The sequence below is a fragment of the Tetranychus urticae genome, chromosome 2 (genome assembly GCF_039701765.1).
Source record: "Tetranychus urticae isolate SD_2017Ah chromosome 2, NJAU_TeUrti_SD_1.0, whole genome shotgun sequence".
Classification (NCBI taxonomy): Eukaryota; Metazoa; Arthropoda; class Arachnida; order Trombidiformes; family Tetranychidae; genus Tetranychus; species Tetranychus urticae.
In genome coordinates this window covers 8,494,458-8,517,261 of record NC_142959.1, presented here as the reverse complement: position 1 = coordinate 8,517,261, position 22,804 = coordinate 8,494,458, and the positions used below count along the sequence as shown (strand labels likewise).

The following is a 22,804-nucleotide window of genomic DNA, read 5'->3' as shown; positions in this document are numbered from 1 at the left end:
GTCTGACTACATTTCGTAATTGTAGTTTAATAAGAGCTTGTTTGGGCAACAATCTTTTCTCAAAAATTTGATGTTTTGATTGAAAAATTAAAATCTTTTTTATAAATGCAAAATAAAATATAACTGCCATCTAACGCTTTAACTACATACTACTAGTCTCCTCTAGCTCATGAAGCCGAGTTCAGCTTATTTCAGCTAAACAGTATTTTTGCAATGGAAACTAACATGTGACTTATGTTTTCTTTAACTATTAAATTAACAATTACATCGCAATTAATCCCATCCTGAAAATTTCGTCTCAATAGCCGTTATTGGGACTACCTAAGAATAATTTAATTTGTTTCAAATTCTGGAATGTATGTCTGAGAGTACAAATCTCCTAAGGATTATAAGTAACCATCAAGGCCTTAACATGTCGAACCAATCATTAGATGAAAAACAAAAAAATGTTGCTACTTTATGTGAACAATATCTGCAAAAATTGGTGAGTACTAACACGTTAATTTAACTTTGAGTAAGCCTAGTAATCTTGAGTAATCTTGCTCATTAAAATTTTCTTGTTATTTCACTATCCTGATTCGTTCTTTGTTTCAAAGTCAAAGTTTGATTTCTCTATTGTTCTCTAACTCTTGTTTGTTTTTTTCTGATCTTCCTTTATATCTAGGTCAATAAACTCAAGCAACAATCTGAAGTTAACGACTCTTCAGACCCATGTGATGCTGATTCCAGTTGTGCTGCTGAAATACAGCTATGGAACCAGTTAAAAAAATATATTGAAACTCATGAAGGCTCCTTAATCAACTGTATACATGGATTTTATGTTTATATTTTACAAGTTTTGTATTCCCTTATAAAAGGACCAGCAATGGATTTGTATTTTATACGTTGTAAATTTGTTGACGATGTTAAGCTTAAAGAAGCAGACAAACTTCTATTTTATAATATTTATATCAGACTTGGTGATCTTAATAGGTATCTCAAGAACCTTAAAGTTTCTAGATATTATTATTATCAGGCTTGCGAAATTGATCCGAGTCGTGGCCATGCTTACAACCAACTTGCTCTAGTCACGACAAGCCAAGTGTTCAATAGTCTTTACTATTCAGTTCGAGCTTTGATGGCCACAGATGATCCAATAAAAATGGCTAAAAACAATATTGACTCATTGGTCAACCGATGCTCATTAATGAATCCCAATATTGAACCATTATTTTTGAATGACAGTTCTATTATCGATGCTGACCGCGTTGAAAATTGGCTGCATTTCATTGTCATTGCAATTTACTGTGAAAAACTAAAAATCGTGTTGCCTTACCTCATCAAGGAATTGGACAAAAACTTGACCATCGAACCAAAAAAACCAAATGAAAACATTTTAATGTAAGAATTTATCATCAAGACATTCAAGCATTTTCTTGTGTCCTAATCTTATTTTTCAATTTCCATTATAGCCCGAAATTTGATACAAAATGGATTTTCTCAGCAATGGATGTGGCAATCGACATAATTCTATCTCATCCTTCTGATGAAAAGTTGAGCTCAATCGAACTGGATAAAGAGCTCAGTGATATTAAAGGAAAATTAACTATTTTGCTCAAAGACAAAACTTGTACCGCTGATAAAGTTGGACTTGCCTTAAAACACGATTATTTACTCTATGGATTCTCGCCATTAAAGGAGGCCCATAAAGTTTTAAGTTTCAGTGAGCCATTAGATGATCTGCTCAACACTCAACTGTTGCTTTTGCGGATAAATGAAAAATTGGAAAAGTTAATCGTACTAACAAATGAGAGGAAAGTAAAAAATAGAGTCAAAAAATCTAGGAACATTGCATTGCAGAGTATTCTTGGTTCTAAAGGATCATCTTGATGAAAAACTTCAATTGAAACTTTTCTTTTGGCAATTTATATGTTGAACGTGCTCATTTGATTATAAATATAAATATTTATTTACAAAAATTACAAATATAACTGTGATGGGAGTTATTCTCAAATTTAATAATTGATTTAATCGATCCCAATACTTGATCTTCGTTAATTTGAGACTTTAAAGAATGGTGTTACTTTAATTCGGCATTGGTCCAATGATTTCATCGTCACTTTCACTTTCATCATCATTATCTAACTTTGGGTTTGTTTCAGTTTTATCTGGCATTGGACTGATAACATTCATCTGATCCTCGACTTTTTGACTCTCAACTTTTTTGTTAGAATTGTTATGAGTGTCTGACTTAGTTTCAGAGTCTACTTCTTTTGTGCTAGTAAGATTACTTTCAGTTGGAGGCATTGGTCCAATAATTTCTTCATCTGTCGAATCGTTTTCACCTTCAGTCGGTCGAGTCTGGTTTATACTTGTCAATTTTGATCCAGTAACCTCTTCGTTATTTTGGCTTTCAAGTTCAGTTTTTTCAGTTGTCTGCGATGTTTGTTGTTTAACCTCGTCTCCGCTTACTAAAGCGCAATTAGATGCTGATTTCGCATCAGATTCTGAACCTTCACTATCGTCATTAGAGTCACTTTCATCCTCCTCAGAGTCTGTTTTATCTGTTTTCTTTTTCGGATTATTTTTCTTCATCAATTTTGCCCGCTTCATCCTCTCTTTCTTTTTCAATCTTTTCGCCCTCTTTTTAGCTGTTCTTTCTTCAGCTTTACGCTTATTTGCTTCAACCATTTCCTTAAATTTACGATCCATCTCTTCCTTCTTAGCTTGTTCTTCAATGAATCTTTGTCTTGCATATTCTTTTCTCCTGAGATGACGATAAACATGGAACTCTCCACTTCCAGCTCCAGCACTTGAACCTGGAGGAAACATAAACATAAATTTTCAATATTGATTCAGTCAAAACATTTCTATCTATTGTATTAATGTGCTTACCCATTATATTCCTAATGAAATCCGGAGCCTCGGCAAATTTACCTTCCCTCGGTCGTTGAGGAATCTCAATTGGTTTGTCCTGAAATATAATGAAAACTTCATTAGAAGATAGAATCTAATTGACTTGGTGCATTCATCTATTTAAGTTGACATTAAGGGTTGGAACAAGGTTGAGATTTGAAAACATTAGATCAAAATTATGGCAAGTGCCGAAATTTTTCTAATTTAATCAGAGAAATGCAGTCAACTAGACTAACTAGCTTTCAAGAGACTACAGAAGCAATGTAATTAACAATAGCTAGATTTCAAAGTTAAAATGAGTTAATAATAGGACCATCTCAATAGAGGTATATATTACTTACAATGTTTTGCATAAGCTTTTCAAGCTTAGCCTTTTGTATATCAGTTGGCGTGAAATTTGTTCCCATGCTGTTTGACTTGCGGTTGTAAATAATTGTCACGATTATTGAATGAAGATCCCAAATCACAGAGAAATAACTTGACAGTTTTCAAATTTAATTACCGTACTTTTACCTAATAGCAAACACATGATATTTTCTGCCGCTTTATCCGCCATCTATCAAGAACAAAAAAAGCAACAGAAAGCAGCCATTAGTAATGATTGATTACAATTTTAATTTGGTTAATTATCATTTTCACTGCAATTAATTGAACAAATATTGAACTTAATTCATTTCGCAATGCAACAAGTAAATATTACTCACTTAGACAGATAAATTTTTGATGACTTTAGCTGAACTTGACTCAGTAAACTCAACTCTTTGCTTCACAAATTTAAGGTTAACTATTTAAATGTCAATTGAGACAAAATAATGAACATTAAAAGCAATGAATATTACATTCAATTACTTGTGTTGCAATAAAACAAAGCCATTAATCTTTTGATTTGTTGTAAATAAATAAATCAAATTATCAAGAAAAGTCTTAATTAAGATAATCTTCATGAAACTGAATCGTAATTGCAAGAATATAAAAAAAATGGAAAAAACTGAAGTTCTTTTGTTCAATAGCTCAATGATAATGAAACTATTTTTTGAAGGTTACAAATTGCTCTAAAACAATTTAACAATTTTTTATTTTTGTCAATTTATCATCTTAAATGATCCAATTGAAATTAAATTGCATTTGACCCGAACAGGTAAACCAAGTGATAAAAAGAGCAAATTGAAAGGAAAAACAAAATTGATTAAACAATTAAAAGCAATGATTAAGATGATTCCTTAACAATTACAGTTTAACCATTTCAATGTTTACAACATTGACAAAAGGTAGGAAAAGCAATCAATTGATTGTTCACCTTTAAAAGCAAAGTTGAATGTTGTTACAATCATTTGAATAATGGAAACAACTAATTGACTTTACTTGCTATTTAAAGGTTCATTTTGACAATTATTTCAGCAACAATCGAGTTAATTGTTAGCTTCTCTCAATATTCATGACTTCATTATAACAATAAGTGTTAACCATTAATGAAACGTTGAAGCAACACTTGAATTTATGCAAACTGGTCTAATTGAGATTGGACTGGATTCGGTAAAATTGGTCAAAAATGCTTTCAAATTGAATCAGATTAATGTTGAGCAAAAATTGTCGCCAAATTGTTTCTCAAGTTAATCAAGATCAAAAAGTACACTTTGTGACAAGTTAATTGCAATTGAAAACTGTAACAGATTAACTGATGTCTAAATTTAATCAGATTAACTGAATATAACCCGATGTTGTTCAACAAAAAAAGTCAGGTAATTATCGGCAAAAACTTATTGTTACTCTTTTCCCATTTACAAATTGGAACAATTTAATTCAAGTTAACCTGTTTCACTGACATGTAATAATTAACGATTAATAGTTTCCATATTTCGATAGCAATCAAAGATGATTTGATTGTTCAAGAAGCTGCACTACTTGATGGGCTCAACCTATGAACATGAATACAATTTGTACCGAAAACCAGAAATTCCAAAAAATTAAACTTCCAAATGATTGTCTTTTTGAAATTAGGTGATGAAAAATGATAAGAGAATGAAATTCCTCGGTAAATCAATTGGAAACTGAATCGATTTTACTGAAATGATGAAAAACTCTTTTACATTTTTGGGTGATTTTTAGCTCTAATGAGTTTATCCTTTCAACAGATTACCTTTCAAGTGAATAAATGACAGAATAACATTTTGATGATTCAATTGAAACTTTCTTCTTCTCTGATTAAGGATGTGTCACAAGATCGTGCCAAATGTGCTGACTCTGTTGAGAAACTGGATGAAACTAGAGATAGTTGATTCTCTAAATGAAGGTGTCCCTAGGCAATCGACTAATGATTCAAAGATAAAAGTGAAATATTGAGCCATTCAAGCTGCACCCACTGGACTTATCCATTTCAAGAGAATCTGGAAATTAATTGTTCAAAAGGTGCAAATGAGTCTACCATCTGATGAGTAACTTTGAAAGCAAGTTTCAAGACCGAATTTACTTTTAATCATTAAAATGACTTGAAATTTTCAATATTCATTATTCAAAGAACCTAATGAATAATTTTCATTCATTTCAATTTTCATCAAAAATCTCATTTTGTGTAATCTTCACTCATCGTAACGAATGCTTAAAAAAGTCAATTTTTAATATTTTTTCATTCAAATTGGAACCAGTCAACGAATCCAAAAATTGTCTCGTTTTGATCCAAAAAATTGTGTTGATCAAAAAAATCAAATCGATTACACTTTCGATGAATAAATAATCGCATTTACAAATTGAATTAACCAATTGACTTCAACGACAATCAGAAAAGATTAAAACTGTTGAGGATTAATAGAGATTTCAATATTTAACAATGTTTGCCCAACAATTGAAATCTCAAATGTAAATTGTAATCTGAACAAATCTAAATTGCTTCGCAATATTCACAATTAAGAAATTGAAATCCTCTAAATTCATGCAAAACTGAATCAGTTATGAAACCTTAAACTTGTCCCTTCACCATTTGCTATTGATGACACTCAATCATGAAGTTGATTGAATTGGTGGAAACTGTTGACATTAAATATCTTTTAATTACATATTAAAGGTCCTTTAAATAGACAATAATCAAGGTTAGTCCTTGAACTTAATCTAAATATTTGGTTAAAATTAAAGGTAATCAAGGGAAAGCCAATGGCTTTAGTAAATGTATATTAATTATAAAAGTCCAGGTTAATTAGTTCCGTTGGTTTCGAGTGAAAACAGTAAATTGAAAAGCAAACTGAAAACCATTGAATTGGAAACGAAACTCAAGACTAATATTTGGGTAAAAAAGCAAAGTAAAGCAAAGTGAAAAAAAACAAGTTATTAGTTTTGTTGATTAACTTGTTGATATTTTTTTTTCTTGTCAACTAATTTGCATCGACACTTTGAATTTACTTTTTGTAATGAACATTAATTTATCTTTAATTACTTGCTATTGAGCAAATTACTTTACCATAATATTGTTTGCAGTTTAGGTCAAAAATGTATGTTTACTGGTGTCAGGATATAATAACGTGATTTGAGGTAGACCCGGCTTCTAATTGGAGTAACTGTAATCAACAATCAAGGTACGTTGGTGACAATTGTGAATATCAACAATTATTTTTATGCTAATTTAATGTTAAAAGGTAAAAATGTAAAGATAAATGTAAACAGATAAAATCAGCAAAAAGCTGATTAACTGATTTACTTTACGCATCATTGGTTAAACTGTTTTACTGTTGTTACTTTTTTAACCGTTTATCGATAACAGTTAAGGCGTTCAAGGGTTCGGAAGGAGGTTCACTTTAGCTCACAACAAGCGTCCATTTCACGACAATTGGCCTCCGCCTTTGTTGCCATTTTTTGTTTATAACCAAGCGACTCGAATCGATGAAAGTATCAGTTCAAGCAACAACAAACAACAAACAACAACAAATCTTAAACCTTCAACTCAACCAACAAACACCAACAAAAAGATGAAACTTTTCGCTGTGAGTTAACTTTAACTTTTGAAGAAAAAACTTTTTTACTAAAAAATAATTTTCTTGTTCGAACAGGTTATCGCTCTTTTCGCCCTCATCGCCACCGTCTTTGCCAACTCATGGAAGGAAGACAAACACTGGGGACACCATCAACACGGTAAAATCGGATACAAAGTTGATGTAAGTTCGATCTTTTTTTTTGAATTTGTTCGATGTTCGATCTAATTGGTTCTTTTTGGGATTTTAGGTTCACCATGGCGGTTGGGGTAAACACGACAAGGGATGGACTGAACTCCATGATTCCCGAGACAAGACTACTGGTCATGGTCATCATGGTCACTCTGGTCATGGATGGAAGAGCCATGGATGGAAGCCTTGAAAGGTTCTGATTTCGTGAGATTAGGACTTTACTTTCATCGGGATTTGGATATCATTGCTTTGGAATTATTTTTATCATAAAAATAACATGAACATCACATTGAACCAAAACTGAATTGTGCCTATCAAGTGTCTCTTGATAAGTTGAAATTTAATTCTGTTTCTTGTTTTTACTTCTGTGTCACTTTCATGGATATTTAATTATTTATATCATCAATCGTCATGTAAAAACAATGGTTAATTGTGATTAAATTATGTTTTCAACTTAACTCATAAATCAAACGTTTACTCATTAATCATTATCGATTCAACTTGTGCGCTATTCAAATGATAAATAACCGATACATTGGATAAGAAAAGAGGAAAAGTTCAATTCGCCAAATGTAATTCAATTGAAGAAGAAAAAAGTTGTTGAAACGGGCTTAGCTTCAGGGAATTACTCAGTTATATTTCAATAGCGAACTTTATTTTTTCCAATTTTTCAACTTTTCTCTTCTTTTTTTCAAGTTTCTTCACGTTCTTTTCATCATGACATGAGAATAATCATTTTCTCATATTTTTTTGTGTTCAGCTTGTAATAAATGTTTTTACCAAAAAAAATAAGAAAAAGAAGAAGAAATGATAACTTATTGATTAAAAATGAACTTAATAGTAAATTTGATTGTGACAATTGCAAGTCCAATGTCCTCACTATTTATAGATGCTTATGCTTTCACTTTTCATGCTCTTTTCATGGTTCATTGTGAATGCAGATAATCTCGGGGAAAATATCGAGTTGATCCAAATTTGATAATGTTTACTTGGTTAATCGATTGAACTTCATCCTTATTGTAACATCAAACCTTGTTCAACATGAAACCCGATATCACTTGATACAGTTTCAACTCTCCCTTTCAATATAATAATATCACAATGAATCCGAGAGTCAAGATTATTTACCATTGAAAATAGCCGCTAATCATAATCACTTTAATCAATTCTGTCAATTACTGAACCCAATCAGTAGAAACAAATTGTCAATCATTTTAAACCAGAAAACCCAATGTAATGAATAACTTTATGAATCACAAAATCAATATTGTTCAAGTTTCTCTTTTCATTTTTTTTGAAAGAACATTTTTCCAAATTAAGAATTTTCTTCCCAATTTTCATTCATTTCATCAACTTTATTCACTAATCAATTTTCATGTTTATTCATGATTCGAGTGATGAGATCGATTGCACAAAATCGATTGTCGATACATCGATCATCAAGACTCTCTAACCTAAGTTAACCTCCAAAGCTTTTGGATTCAGTTTTGTTATGGAGACAGCCTAAGCAAGATGAAGTCAAAGCCAAACAGAAAGTGATTGCTTCTCAATTGTTATTAACATTTAATCTATTAAGTATGGATTATTCATTTAAACAGTGTAAATACAATTATGCCAAACAATTTCCAGTGAATGTCAACTTAATTATTCTTGTATTGTTATCCGTAAGCCAACAATTGATCCAAATAACGGAAACGAGTAACCTCCGTAAGTCTCTTTTTTTCCTCATTTTTCCTCATTTTTCTTCTCTTTTCGTCTTCTTTTTTCTCTTTTTTCCTCCTTTTATCTCTTCTTTTTCATGGTATTAATCATTCACATGATTCACAGACCTTCAGTTATGTCATCATTTGCAAATCAAATGAAATTTCAAACAATGTCAATGTGTGTTTCAAGTGTTTTCAACCTTTCCTCTCACCATTCACTGTAAACTTAATTTTGCATTTAAATTGTTAATCAAAGTTAAACTAATCATCTGATTAGATTGCTTCTTCTACCTTTATCTTGCTTCCTTCCTCTCTCTCTCTCTCCATCGGAACATTGACCTATCCAAACTAAACTTAACTAATCACTCGGCTTAAATTGAATCTAAATAAATTTCGTTTTGTCTCACATTCGCAAATGTTTCTGGATGTTACCCAAATCATATTGTCAGCTTTGATCTACAGAAAGGTTACTTTTTTTTCATCTCACTTCTCTTCTCCTCTCTCTTACATCTCATCTCGCATCATCATCATTATCATCCGTCATCATTATATCGTCATCCTCTCCTTTTCTCGCACTTTTGTTTTCTATTTTTTCGTCTTCTTCCCTTTTCTTGTTTGTTTCCCTTTGAATCCATTTAACTGATGTATTAGAGACAAAAATTGCCATCAACAGAAATGATTAACCATCCATGGTTACTCTATTGGAACATATTACATGGCAAAGAGAAACCAGTAAAGAGAATCATTTGTTTGAAGAGAAAGAAGAAGAAAAAGAAGAAGAAAAAAAGTAAAAACTATTTAGAATGATTTATTTTATTCAGGGTGAGAAGAAGAAGAAATATCAATGAAAACTCATGATGCTGATAAAGAATTGAATTTAATACAGAAGTAAGCAAAAAAACGTACAACACTGAGAAACATTTAAGCCAGGTAATGTGAAGGGTGAAGGCAAGAAAAAAAGGAAAGTTAACCGATTTATCAAATGGAAAAATGTGGAGCAAAAATATTCTCAACCTTATCAATGGAACAATAATGATGATGATAATAATTCTGTCATCTGTAAATGTGTGTAACAATTTTGTTCCATTGAAATGTGGTGTTGTTAAAACAAAGGCAAATATGCTCATTTATTGGAAACATATTTCACCCAAAAGATTGAGAAGACAATGTTATTTGTTTATCATGCAAATGTTGACAACAGCAGACAGAAGCAAAAGCAAGAATAAAGCCAATTTTTCTTGATTATTTCATTTCAATTGATGAACCAAACTGAAACACTCGTAACATGAGATGCACATTAAAGCCTATTCAGTTACTTCAATATTTCACTTAAATATTTTTCTCCTCATCCTTTCCTCTGTTCCTTCACTAAATTGTGCTGTCATAATCTTTTTTTTTATAAACTTTTTTCTTTCTTCAAAATTCCTTGCACTATTCTGAGTAGAAAAGTGGATGAAGAAAAAAACGGTGAAAATTTTAGGTGAATTTGAGTAACTTCAGTCTCTTCTCTTTGGTGTAAAAAATTCATGACAACCTTTTTTATTATTTAACATGAAAACTATTATTACACAAGTTTCATGTTCAACGTAGAGTATAAAATTTAAAGTTTAACTCCAAGTAAAAAGCCAATTAAATAGTTTCTGTTTCTATTTGAGTTTCCAGTGAGTTTCATCTTATTTCAAAAGTGATCATGAAAAGAAGAAGGAAAAGAAGAGTAAAAACTGTGCAAACATTGATGATAATTCAGTGATGTTTCCATGAAAATTTGGAAAAGTGAACAAGAAATTAATCCGATGAAAGTTGAGGCAACTATTAATAAATATTTATTGAATTGTTGCTCGAGAATAATGATGTGTGTGTGTGTGTTTCACTCCTTGCCAGTGCAATGGACTCTGGGAGTGACAAAAGGAGTCTGTTATGATGTCAAATGAACCAAAGGGATGTTAACATTCATCTTGTTTGTTTATCGTTTCCAGGCATCAGACCATAAACAAAAGGCCAAAAAGGATGAGGATAAAGATGAGAGAAGATGAAGATAGTGGAAAGGGTTGAAAAAAGGAGTGAAACATGTTAAATAGTGGTGAGAAGAGATTGGAGAGAGTTGAGATGAAAGTGATGAGCAAGATAAATGAGAAGCAAAGATGGGTTGAAGGAATGTTTGGGTCAGAAGAAGAAGAGCAAAAAAAGACTAAACTTTATAATATTAAGTAGCCCTGGTTTTGGGAGGAGAAACAGTGAAACCAGTAAGTTTCGGTTGGAAAATAATTTTTCCTTAAAAATACGAGTTTAGCCTAAAAACTGAAAGCCTTACGAGATGATCATTTATCTCTCCATCTTTTTGTTTGCTTATTTTCCAAGACAATTTACTTTCAAACCTTTTCTCTTCATCTTCATCTTTGCCTTTTTTTTAAAGATGCTTCCATAAAACACATTCAAAGGTTATCAACCTAAAAGAGCGAGAAAATTGTTCACCCAAAATTCAATAATTGACAGATATTGAATTAAAAGTTCATTTATCATCCAAACAAACCAAAACGTTCATTGGCAACTTTAACATAATTAATCAATTAGACGATGAGTTTTGCAAATTTTGTTGACGAAAAGGACAAAATTTTTGATCAACTTTTCAAAGTGAATGTCGATTTGCAATGCGATTGATCCATGATATCATGTCGATTCTCAGTGAACAATGAACTTTAATCAACATAATCATATCATTTTTCAGCAGATTTTTTGTTTCACTCTTTCAGTTACTTTTTGTTAACTGTTCATTGTAGTTGGCCCATTAGTTTCTTTAGATAACAAATTTATCTTCCCTTTGTTCAGTTCAACTTGAAAGGTAATTTAACATTCATCTTTCCATTTCTCGTTCATTTCATTGACAATTTTTTTCTCTCTTCATTCACTGTTCATTTATCAGAGCAACATTAACAATCTTTAATTATATGCACAAAAGTAAAGGGATTAATTGATGATCCCCACTTGCTTCAACTGTTGAACCAATTAAACGGTAAACTTGATGATAATTCAATTAATTATCAGTAGGTAACAATTTTGTGATTATTGCTTTCAACAATTCAATTTACCAGGGAAAAAAAGGTAAGGGAGGAAAATAAAGAAGCAAAAGTGTTCAAGGCAATTGAGTGAATCAAATCTGAGTGAAACCCTAAACAGATTCAATTCCTGAAACCTCTGCTCAGCCTGAAACATCTAAATCCATTGCCTGAGTTTCAAAATTCAAACCTTTTTCTTCTTGAAACTTTTAGAAGAAAAAAAATGTCTCATAATGCTTCACCTTTACAGGGTCATTCAATAATCTTTATCGTCAAATTGGTTAACTTTTTTCTTCCATTTTCATCTCTTCTCTTCCATTGCACTTAACCTTATTTTTGGTTCAATTTTTTTTACTCTTCTTCATATTCATAAATCATTGAGAAAAAAGCAAAGGAAGAAGCAAAGTTGTACTTCAACTGAACCTGGCTTCTTTAGTATCATTTATCTTGACATTTCATATGAATATTCAGGTAATCCTTGGAATATGTTAGCATATCTTCTGTTTCCCTCATGAGATTCTTGAATAGCTATCATGTAAAGTGGAGAATGAATTAAGCTTATTTCCAGATCGAAGTCATTGATAACATTTTCCATGTTGAAAAAATTCACTCACTCGATGTAAACTAATTTCACTGTTAAATGGATTATTTCAACTGATTATCTCTTTTGTTGGATTAACTTTGAAAAATATTCAATTTTCTGCTTCAGAATTAAATTGATTCTCGCAAATGTTGAAAACTGTTTAAAACATTTAAAGTAAAGTCAATACAATTTGATAAATTGGTGAAATTGGTTGAAAAAAAAGGTTGAATGGTTTTCAACTATTAACAGTTTAAATTGTTTATTCAATTAACTAGAGCTAATTATAACCTTGAAATGGCCACCAATGATGCTGATTTACTCTGAATCCAGTTCTGTTTGTATATTCAATAATCTGAAATCAAGTGAACTCCACTTTAATCAACTAATTGAAATGTATAAACAACCTTTAGTTTCTGTAAATAAATTGGCTTCTCTGTTTATTCAGTATCCGGTGCACATTTGGTTATATTTTGGCCAAAATTGAATGAAATTTGTTTCAAAATGTAATACAAACAAATAAAAGATGAAGGATGCTGATGAACACATGTAAATATCTTAAAGTTGATTATCCTTTTCAAGTAAATGCCAGGCTTCATTATCTCTAATGATCAACTAATGTTTCAGATTAACCGTAAAAAACTGTAAACTGTAAATCTGTTCAATTTAGATTGAAATTGTATTCACAAGAGTAAGAAGCTTTTCCCATTTATCCAATTAAATATTAATATTGAGTTAATAATTAATTGCAATTTAAATATTTCGTGATTTGTAACCATTCATCTTGCCATTTTCAACATTTTATCAGATAATCTTTACTAATGACTTTAGCATTTTACAGTTTTCATTTCATTTTCATTTGCAAATCTCAATGAATCTTTTTCCTCCTTTTCTTGTTCAATGGTTTAACTATCAATAATAGACAATGAAAATTGAGTAAAATGTTTCACATTTACCTTCTTGACACACAAAGATTTCCTTTTCTGCCATGACTTGAGGCAGTGATGATTCGGGTTATTTAAAGTTTACCTCGATTCATGAGATTGATCAATCATTGATATTGCCTTTTTTGCTTGAAGGTTCAATTTAATGAGTAAACCCATAAATTGTCTTACGAAGGAAGAGACCAAAAAGCATAATCCATTATGCATTGTTGGGTGAGAAAAGACAAAGACCATGAAGGAGAACCATAAGGAATCACTGAAAACACAAAAATCGATTAAAAGTTATCTCTTTTCAAGAGTGTTTTATCCTTTTTCCAGAATTCATATTTATTTTGTTTACTTTTCCCGTTTTTGCCAACTTTTTGCCAAATTTTCATCAACATTTATTAATAGTCTTTCACCATTTACTCAGTGAGAAAAGTTTCTGTATCATGTTGGCCATTTGGCTTTACAAGCAACATCTTTATTCATCTTGATTCAACTTTTTTGTTTTCTTCTTGATTCTTTGTCTTATATTGTTGAGATAATTAACGCGTTCATCAATGCTGTCTATTGTTTATCACTTTCACATGATAACCATTGATTAAAACCGAAACTGTCATGTTACGTTTAATCATCGTTTATCAATATTCTGAAGGCAGCTTATGCCGATCAATTATCTCGACTTTATTACTCCAATTTCAATCAACCTTTCAATTTTGGTTCGCCTTCTCCTCATCAAATAACTATATTAATAATGATCAGCAAATTTCATTCACCAACAACACCATATTATCCTCTAATCCTAGGTAAAGGTTTCATTGAAATTTCATGTTTTACCAATAATCCTTTTTCACACTCCATGCACAGAAAACATTGCTGTTGAAACAATGTGATCTTTAATGCAATTTTCATGATAAACATAAATTTGCATAAGTTATTCACTTTCAGATATTAGCTTTCAATTGATAATTAGCTCAAGTCGCAAGCGTATGAATACTAATTGAAACCAGATTTTTAACTAACATCAGTTAACCATTTGGTTTAAGCTGTAAAATGCAAACACACTTTAAATGGCATTTCAAATTGAAATAATTTTCCGACTTTCTGTGTTTCTCTTCAAACCTAATTTCACTGAAAATGATTAACTTTCGAGTTTTGTCCCAATTCGATTGTTTCCATAATTGAAATGAAATCAATTTAACTTGTAATTATTGTTTCCATTTTTATGCACAATTGATGTTGAATTAATAAAAGGTAAAAATTGGATTGACTAGTTGATTTGTCATTCAACTGTAGCTGTTGCTTGTTCACAGCAGGGAATTGACATAAACCAAAGTGATCCATCACCATCTTCATCATCACCCTCATCCCTTCATCATATTCATCACGACATTAAATAGTATCGAAGGTAAATCATCTGTCGATGAGTCAAAAAATCGATGCCATCCAAATAACTGTAAACAGAAAAAGGAAAGAGAAGAGAAGAAGAAGAGGGAAAAAATGTTACCAACATCTAATTGCTATTCCCTTGACCATTCCGGTTGAAATGTTAATTAAGTTTGGTTATTTCATCTTGTTTTACTTTCTATCAACAGCTCTTCTATCTGCCAGTTTACGAACCTTTCAAGCTCACGCCTGTGATGGTCAACAGTTGATATTAGAGTGTTTACCCAATACCGTGATTAACATTTATTTGGTTAACTATGGACGGACAACGGGATCACAAGTTTCCAATAACCTTTGCCAACAATCAACAAATCATCAGCTATCATCATCATCATCTTTCTCATCACCAACCCATAATGATAAAAGCTCACCTTTAAATCCCTCCAAGATGATTGCTTTGGAAGCAACTTCATCAAGTTATGATCCAGCCAAGCTAATCAATCAAACAGCAATTCACTCTAAACCAGACTGTCAAACCACTGATAATCTTAAGGTAATTCCTCATTATTATCATCTTCATTTATACCTTTAAACCACTCCCAATAACACCATATGAACCATCTTCATTTGAATCTCATTGAGAGAAGACAAATTATCTTTATTAACCATTAATAGTAAAGAAGTGAAAAAAAACGAGACAAGAAAATGTTTATCAAAAAACCTGAATCTCTCTTTTCCCATTAAAATGGACTTTTGTTTTCACTCTAATTTATTAGGTTACTCTGTTTTTGGGATAAAAATATTGAAAATAATATGTAAAGCAACACAAATTTACATTTATAACCATGAAATTAATTCACTAAATTATCTGAAAAGATATTTGTCATTTCTCATGGAAACATCAAAGTGAAGTAACATTGAAAAATAGCAAAGAAAATGATACAAATTCAATTTTTCCGTTTCCTTTAAAAATACTCAACATTTGAATGATTTTTTCATTGAACCATCAACTGAGCCTTGTTGGTCAATTTTAATTACTGTTCACAATTTGCTAATTAATTAAAAAAGATAGTAAACCAGCTAATTAATGATATTATTAATAACACACCAAAGAGATTTGGTTCAATTGTTCAACTTGGGAACCGTTTAATTAACGGATACAAAGTCTATTATCAGGTCATACAAAAGGTCATATTGAAAAATATGAAAACCAGAAAAAAAGCAACTCAAAAGTTCGTCATTTTTGTTGTTTTTTTGCCCAACAAAATTTGCGCCAAATTTGGAAGTCTATTTAACCGTGCAAGTTTAATTGGTTGATCTCTCGAGTAAGATAAAGATGATGTGATGAAGATGAAAAGTGAAGATGAAAATGATGATCGCGAAGGTAAAGATAAGGATTGGGAGTTGCAGAGTTACTCTGTTTGATATATTATAATAATAAATACCATGTCAGGGTAACTTGAGCATTAAATTTTGTTCACCAATTTGGCTAAACCATGAAAAAGCCTTAAAAATACAGTCTTTTTTAAAGTTTGTTTTTCTTACAGAATCAACCAACTAAATCCTTCTTAGTTATTTCATTTTGAAGCTTTTTTTGTCTTCGACTGTTCTCCTTCCTTCCTTTCCTTTCGCCCCCTCTTCTTCTTCCTCATCATCATCCAGCATCTTTAGCTGTATCTTTATCTTTTCATCTTCACTTTCACATTTACGTTGATTCAAGATTCATAATTTGAAAAGTAACACCCAAAACGATAATTTATTTTCCTCCTTTTTATGTAGCAACAATTTAACCAACAATCAATCAACTTGAATCAACAGTCTTCACCATTTTATTCATCTATCAATTAAATTATCATAATGTTATCTTTTCTAATTTTCAGTTCAATAATCAGATGAACTTTTCCTTTTCCATTTTAAAGCTCATTCTCAAAGTTACTCTCAAAGTTATTCAGAAACAAAGTTGCCAACAATGAACATTAAGATTAACATTTAATGGGCAAAAAAGAAGATAAAATGAAATTCAAGATTCAAGTTGATGTTTCAATTTCATCCTTTTCCACCTAGAATTCAATTCTCTGTCAAATCAAAAATTGCAAAATGTAACTTTTCGCTTTGAAAAATCATTTCTTTGTCTTGATGCTTTTCAAGCAAATCTTTAAGACGATTGTTTCATCTCATTTTACCAACGGTTTTTTGAGACTCATTTAGCGGGAATTTTTACAGCGCCAGATTTTGACCTTGACCTTGTTTGGTCGACTCGTTTTTAATGGGAAAAGGATAATTGCTATTGACTTATTTGTACTGATTTAGACAGCAACACTTTAATACGATTGGAATACAAAAACCGCTGATGCATTTTCCTTTCAAATGACATTTTTCCATCTTCATCTTTGCTCTTCTTCTTCTCCTCCTCTCATCTTGTTTGCATCTTTTCAGTTGAAGCTCATGTTACACTTGCTCTTCTTTACCAATAAACAAAAAGATTTGAACATTGACTCATTTGGGGTCCATCATGATGTCCACTCTTCTCGCTTCTCCTTTTGTCTGCCCCTTATGATAGATATATTTTATGTCCACTCAGCACTTGGACTCAGTTGTCAGATTTCATCTTTTTTTTATCTATTCCCAATTAGTTATGCCTCACTCGGTTAAGGTCATTAAGGTTACACTTGAGTTTTGGCCAAGAAAAGGGACAGTCTTGATGATAACATGATATAGTGTCTATGATAATCGGACAATTATATTGATATGAATTACATTCAATTCAGTAATAAAAAGAAGAAGAAGAAGCAAGAAAATGATGAAAAGTAAAGATTTTTCCTCTTCTCTCTCTTTGGCTGAGGTTTCATGTTGAAGATGAAAGATAAGGCAAGATTCACGTTATGGTCAATTTAATTCACTAAACCAAATGGACTTTTAGTTGGATAATGCTGATTACAGGAATTCAGTCCAATTATAATGTTACCATTTTCATCACCCAAAAACATTACCATAATCACCATAAACATGAAAATGTTCAATTGGTCCAAAAACTTTGTCACAAAGTTTTAAGAAATTACAATTTACTAATTGTTTTCACTTTTAATTGGCAGTATTCATTGTTGAACAAAGTGGAAGAAGCTTGTCGAGAGAAGCAAATTTGTAAAATAATGACTGACCCTGGATCATTTGCAGGAATTGACCCTTGTCCAGGAATCACAAAGTATGCTGAAGTTGCCTATAAATGTCGTCCAAGTAAGTATTGATTCACCTTAATTATGATAACATGATTGTAAATATTTGAATTATCCTTTTACACCAACACCTAAAACATAAAAATAACTTTACTCAAGACTCCCTGAAGGAAAGCTGGGAATGAAATAATAGATTGAATCACAAGTATATTTAAGTGATAAAAATGAATGATAATATGCATATTCAGTGATAAATTACTTGACAAACAATTGCATTAATAACTCTTGTTTCTTGCAGAATCATGAATAGCTCTGAGTATTTACATGTTATCACAATTATTATTTTCCTGTAAAACTTTATTGATTTTTTTCTTCTCTTCTCTTCTTTTTCTTTTCATAATTGATTTATGCTTTTATCACTCAATTACGTTCCATGATGAGTTTAGATACATTTTACAATAAAATTGTTTGTGAAGATAACAAGATGAGATTATCATGTAAAAAGTATCAACGGATCATGATTTACTCTGCATTTTTTGGATCAACTAAAACTGGTGTAGTTGAATGTCCTCAGGGTGGATCATCATCACCATCAAAAGGTAATCATGAGGAATGCTCAATAAGTTTGACAACTGAAAAAGTTGTTGCTTCATGTAATGGCCTGAGAAACTGTGAATTGATTGCAAACAGGGAAACTTTTGATAAACCCGGTTGTTCCAAGTCAACTAGACTTCATCTTAAAATTGTTTATGCGTGTGTCCGTCGTGAGGTGCTCAAAAGTTCAATCGGTAAATCATCTTCTCCAGGAACATCATCATCTTTATCCCCAGGAGGTTCAAGTGAAATGATTTATCCGGATGAAGTGACACCCAATGAACAGATTCCAGGTAAATCATCTTACGATTCTTCCACAGTTGATTACTCTGGTTACATGGGAGCACCTAGAGTGGCACCGGAAGAGGAAGATAAAGATTCATCATCCCAAGTGACTCCTCCATCATCTGTTATCTCCTCTGAATCTTACCTTAAATCAAAGGAATCTCTTAATGATCCCATTCGAGTGCCTATTAAGGATGGATTAGGAGCCAGTTTACCAGATTCTCATGATCCATATCACAATAAGTCAACATTATTTCATCCAAAGAAAGCTCTTGGTTTCATGGTTGATTGGTTATCTGCTTATAAATTTATCAAAGGTTAGTTTACAATTAACTTGATATATTACTGGTGCTTTTCACCCAAACCACCCAAAGCCAATTGTTGATGTTTTTTCAATGAAAAATTGCTTTTCTCTTTTCATAATTTAATTTAAAATGAATTGTCAAGTTTACTTGCTTTTTAATCGTTGGTCTTGTTCAATAGGAAATCAATTATTAACATTATTTAATGACAAAACAAATTAGGTTTGAATGGCAAAGGAAAAGGCAGAGATGAAATAATTTTCCCATTTAGAGTAATTAGATTGAGTTTTAATTGATAAATGAAAAATGTTGATACAACCAGTGTAAACAATGGACCATTTAATTGAATGGAAACCTGTCAATGATCAATGTAATCATGTAATCATGACCAGAACAAGAGGAGAAAAAAGAAGAAGAGAAAAAAAAGAAAAGTCTTTAATGTCAATTTGTACATAACCTTTTTATTCTTGTTTGCTTTGAACAAGGAAAAAGTAAAACAAGGTAACCCTGAAAGACCATTTATCTTGGATAATCTCTTGTATTCTGGATCCATTTTATCACAATTGTTTCTTGTGTTCAGAGTTATTATCCAAGGAACATCCCAGGTATTCAGCTGAATAGCTATTTAGTAAAAGGGGAAGAAAAAGAAGGTTGGAGGAAAAGTCTTACTCAAAGAAATAAGGTAAAGAAACAAATAGAGCAAAAGACCTTTGGGTCAATAGTTTAAGGCAAAAGAAGAGAAAAGGAAGAGATGAAGATGAGGATGAAGACGAATAAGAAAAGAAAAATGTTGATTGATAAGATGGATCACTTTTATTGACCATTTAAAGTGGTTTTTCGAGAGAATCTCTTTTTCTTCTTTTTCTTCTTCTTCTTCCTTCGTTTCCAAGATGTAACGTTTGATGAACCTTGATTACTTACCATTTAAGTTTGACAGTAAACTCAAGCTTTTACCTTTAAATGAACGGAAATTTTGACCTAAATGGTGTTACCCTCTAACAGTACAACTCTCTGGTTGACCAGAGTATTTATGCAAACAACAACCTAACAAGTTCAATCTATTACAAGTAACCTGATAAACGTTAATTCAACTTGTATCAGCTCACTTTACCTTGTTTATTATCATTACAACAGTTTACTTTCAAGTAACTTTTTTTTCCTTTTCCTATTTTTTTTTCTTCCTCAATTTTCAAAGACAATCTTGTCTTAACAACTTTCCCATTTTACCTTTAATTCAACTTACCAAATTGAGATAGCAAATCCCAAGGAGGCTTATTAAAACTTAATATCTTGACTTTCCTCTTGTTCATCTTCTTATGCTATGTAAAAACTCCCAACGAGACTTTGCGTGATAAACAACAGTTCTGGCAGAAAAGGCTGAGTTAACTCCCTGTACTACTCAACCTTATTTCATCTCTGTTCCTCTTCTTTACTGATTCAGATAGAAATCATAAAGGCCATTGAATTGATAACAATGAAAACCAAGTAGCAACTCTTTTTATTCAATATCAAACCTCTAATGGTTATTATCTTCATTTATTTTCTCTTCACAAAATCTTCACTTTCTATTCAATTGTTGACTTTTAACTTTCATGGAAAAGAGAAATATCTTTCAATTTAAAAAATGTACTTCATATTGACCTAGAATTGACCTTTTTTCTTGTATTCGTTTTCTCGTTTTCTTTTTTTCTCTCACAGATAAAACTGAAATCATCATAATCTGTTTAATCATGTCGATTGTTGTTGCATCGCTTTTGTTTCTCGTCTTCCTCTCAACCAATCAATTAATCATTCAAAGGTTTAATTTAAATGGTAAACCAAAAAATCAAAAGAAACCTTGTAGTCCTAAAAAGTCATCACCTTTTGCTGGATCCAAGGGAAGATGTGAAGTTGATGGATTGGATGACACAACGGTAGATCAATTGTTGGAGGAACTTGATCCAGTTCTGGTTCATTCTGTTGGAATAGCAGATCCTCTATCAAACATGGCCATTTCTTCTTCCCACCACAGTTTCCATGATTTTCGTGCTCATTCAAAGCCTCTCATAACCGATGGACTTCCCTATCCAGCCCATTCTGGTCAAACATTGAGTTTCACTTCAAGCTTAAGCCGAGGAGCAGGTAATCGACTCTCATTTGGTAGGCCCATTCAACCACCCACAGCTCCAATGACAATTACACCAGCCAGTCCAACATCAATAAATTGCCATTTAATGGCAGACTCTAATCCTCGAGCCATGTCGGGCACTGTAAACAGTTATTTTTGATTCTAATTTAGTTTCGCCTTAAAACTGTTTTTCCCATTTGAAGCTTCAATAACCAAAGACCAAAGTGTATTTTATACTCAACCTGATAAACCAAAGCCATTGCACATAATATAAATACAAATATATATATATTTTTACTTGAATGCAAAATGAAAAAATCAATAACAGGTTTATTGAAGCAAACTGATCGCCTGATATCAGTGACAATGACATTGGCCAGTTCAATTTTATTCAAAGTTCACCTCATCAACTCTTGGAAATAATCTGGAAAAGAAATGAAAATGTCTGTCAATCAAAACCATTGACTATTGTTGACGACAAGATGATTGTAATTGTCATCGCCTTAATTGTTAATATAATGTAACTACTTGTGTATAAAAATGACATTATCATTGGCAAATTGTCTTGATAATTTGAATATCTTTTTAAGCAAAGAGACAAAATGATGAAAAAAAAACATAAGCAAACAATCTGTATTATTATGCCAAACGTATTCACTTGAAAAGTGTTGAACGTGATTCGAAATTTTGATTGTCAATAATGATATGAATTTGTGAATTGCGATAAAGAAAGCAACTTTAATTACAAGTAAGGAGCAATTAAAAGTGTCATAATAATGAATAGTAAATACTCTTCCTGATTTACTGATTACCAAATCAATAAATCTGTTACTATTTCTGTATCTTGAAATTGAGCAAAAACAAAAAATGAATAACTCTGTTCATGGAACAATATCAATCTCAATTATTATCATCATATTGACTTCCTAATTTTAATTTGATGCAAAAAATCGAAGCAAAATTAAAAGCATTTTACTTTGAAAGTTAATTTGGTTTCTTCTTTTTTCTTCATTTGGGTTTACAATCAATTGTTTAAACCCATTTTTGGGTTGAAAACCTTTTACCCTAATCAACAATCTCAATGTTAACTTTCAATTAATAACAGTTGCTGACAAACAAATGGACCAACAATGGTAAAGCTTTAAAAAGTGTTTTCACTTTAAATCAAAGTGATTCATGATCATCTAATGATAAATTCAAGTTTCCATTTGCATCTTGATTGACTTTTATCTTCATGGAACCCAAATTCAGGATTGACCAGAAAGTGAAATCTCAATCTCGGCCTTTTCCTTTTTCCTATTGATTTATAATAAAAAGATTGGGTTGCAATGTCAACGCCTAAACTGGTCAACATTGAAATGTTCAATTATTATCGTTTTTCATTCAATTATTGCTCTATTTATCAATTTTAGCTTCAAGGTTTCATTTAATTGCTCAACTTGATTAGTCCAGATGTAAACAATGATAAAAATGGCATTTTTTATGGCTACTATTATTGCCTTTTTAATTGATCAGATGATGCCTTAATTGGCAATTTATATTTGGTGCAATAACAAAAATTGTACTTCACTTGAAGAATGGAGAAACATGTTCATTTAAATTAACTCTAAATTCACTTAATCATTAAATTAATATGTAATTCTGGTTGTGCT

At 31.3% G+C, this 22,804-nt stretch overlaps 3 protein-coding genes and 1 long non-coding RNA gene across 4 annotated transcripts; 3 read left to right on the top strand and 1 right to left on the bottom strand.

Annotated features, from left to right (window-relative positions):
- The first annotated feature begins 162 nt into the window (after positions 1-162).
- LOC107367951 (uncharacterized) lies at positions 163-2,005 on the top strand. Its single transcript, XM_015935724.3, has 3 exons — positions 163-484; positions 665-1,380; positions 1,452-2,005. The coding sequence occupies exons 1-3, from the start codon at positions 359-361 to the stop codon at positions 1,867-1,869; spliced, it is 1,260 nt and encodes a 419-aa protein (XP_015791210.1). The 5' UTR covers positions 163-358; the 3' UTR covers positions 1,870-2,005.
- On the bottom strand, positions 1,925-3,414 carry LOC107367952 (uncharacterized). Its single transcript, XM_015935725.3, has 3 exons — positions 3,237-3,414; positions 2,875-2,953; positions 1,925-2,798 (listed from the first exon to the last, which is right to left on the bottom strand). Exons 1-3 carry the CDS (start codon positions 3,300-3,302, stop codon positions 2,065-2,067), a joined length of 879 nt encoding a protein of 292 aa, XP_015791211.1. The 5' UTR covers positions 3,303-3,414; the 3' UTR covers positions 1,925-2,064.
- Positions 3,415-6,779: 3,365 nt separating this feature from the next.
- On the top strand, positions 6,780-7,501 carry LOC107367953 (uncharacterized). The gene is made up of 3 exons (XR_001570020.3): positions 6,780-6,863; positions 6,930-7,034; positions 7,102-7,501. It is a non-coding gene; the product is annotated as an uncharacterized LOC107367953 (long non-coding RNA).
- Positions 7,502-8,535: 1,034 nt separating this feature from the next.
- LOC107367950 (uncharacterized) lies at positions 8,536-22,140 on the top strand. The gene is made up of 5 exons (XM_015935723.3): positions 8,536-8,750; positions 14,901-15,244; positions 17,784-17,925; positions 18,311-19,060; positions 20,744-22,140. Exons 1-5 carry the CDS (start codon positions 8,621-8,623, stop codon positions 21,310-21,312), a joined length of 1,935 nt encoding a protein of 644 aa, XP_015791209.1. The 5' UTR covers positions 8,536-8,620; the 3' UTR covers positions 21,313-22,140.
- Positions 22,141-22,804: the final 664 nt, after the last annotated feature.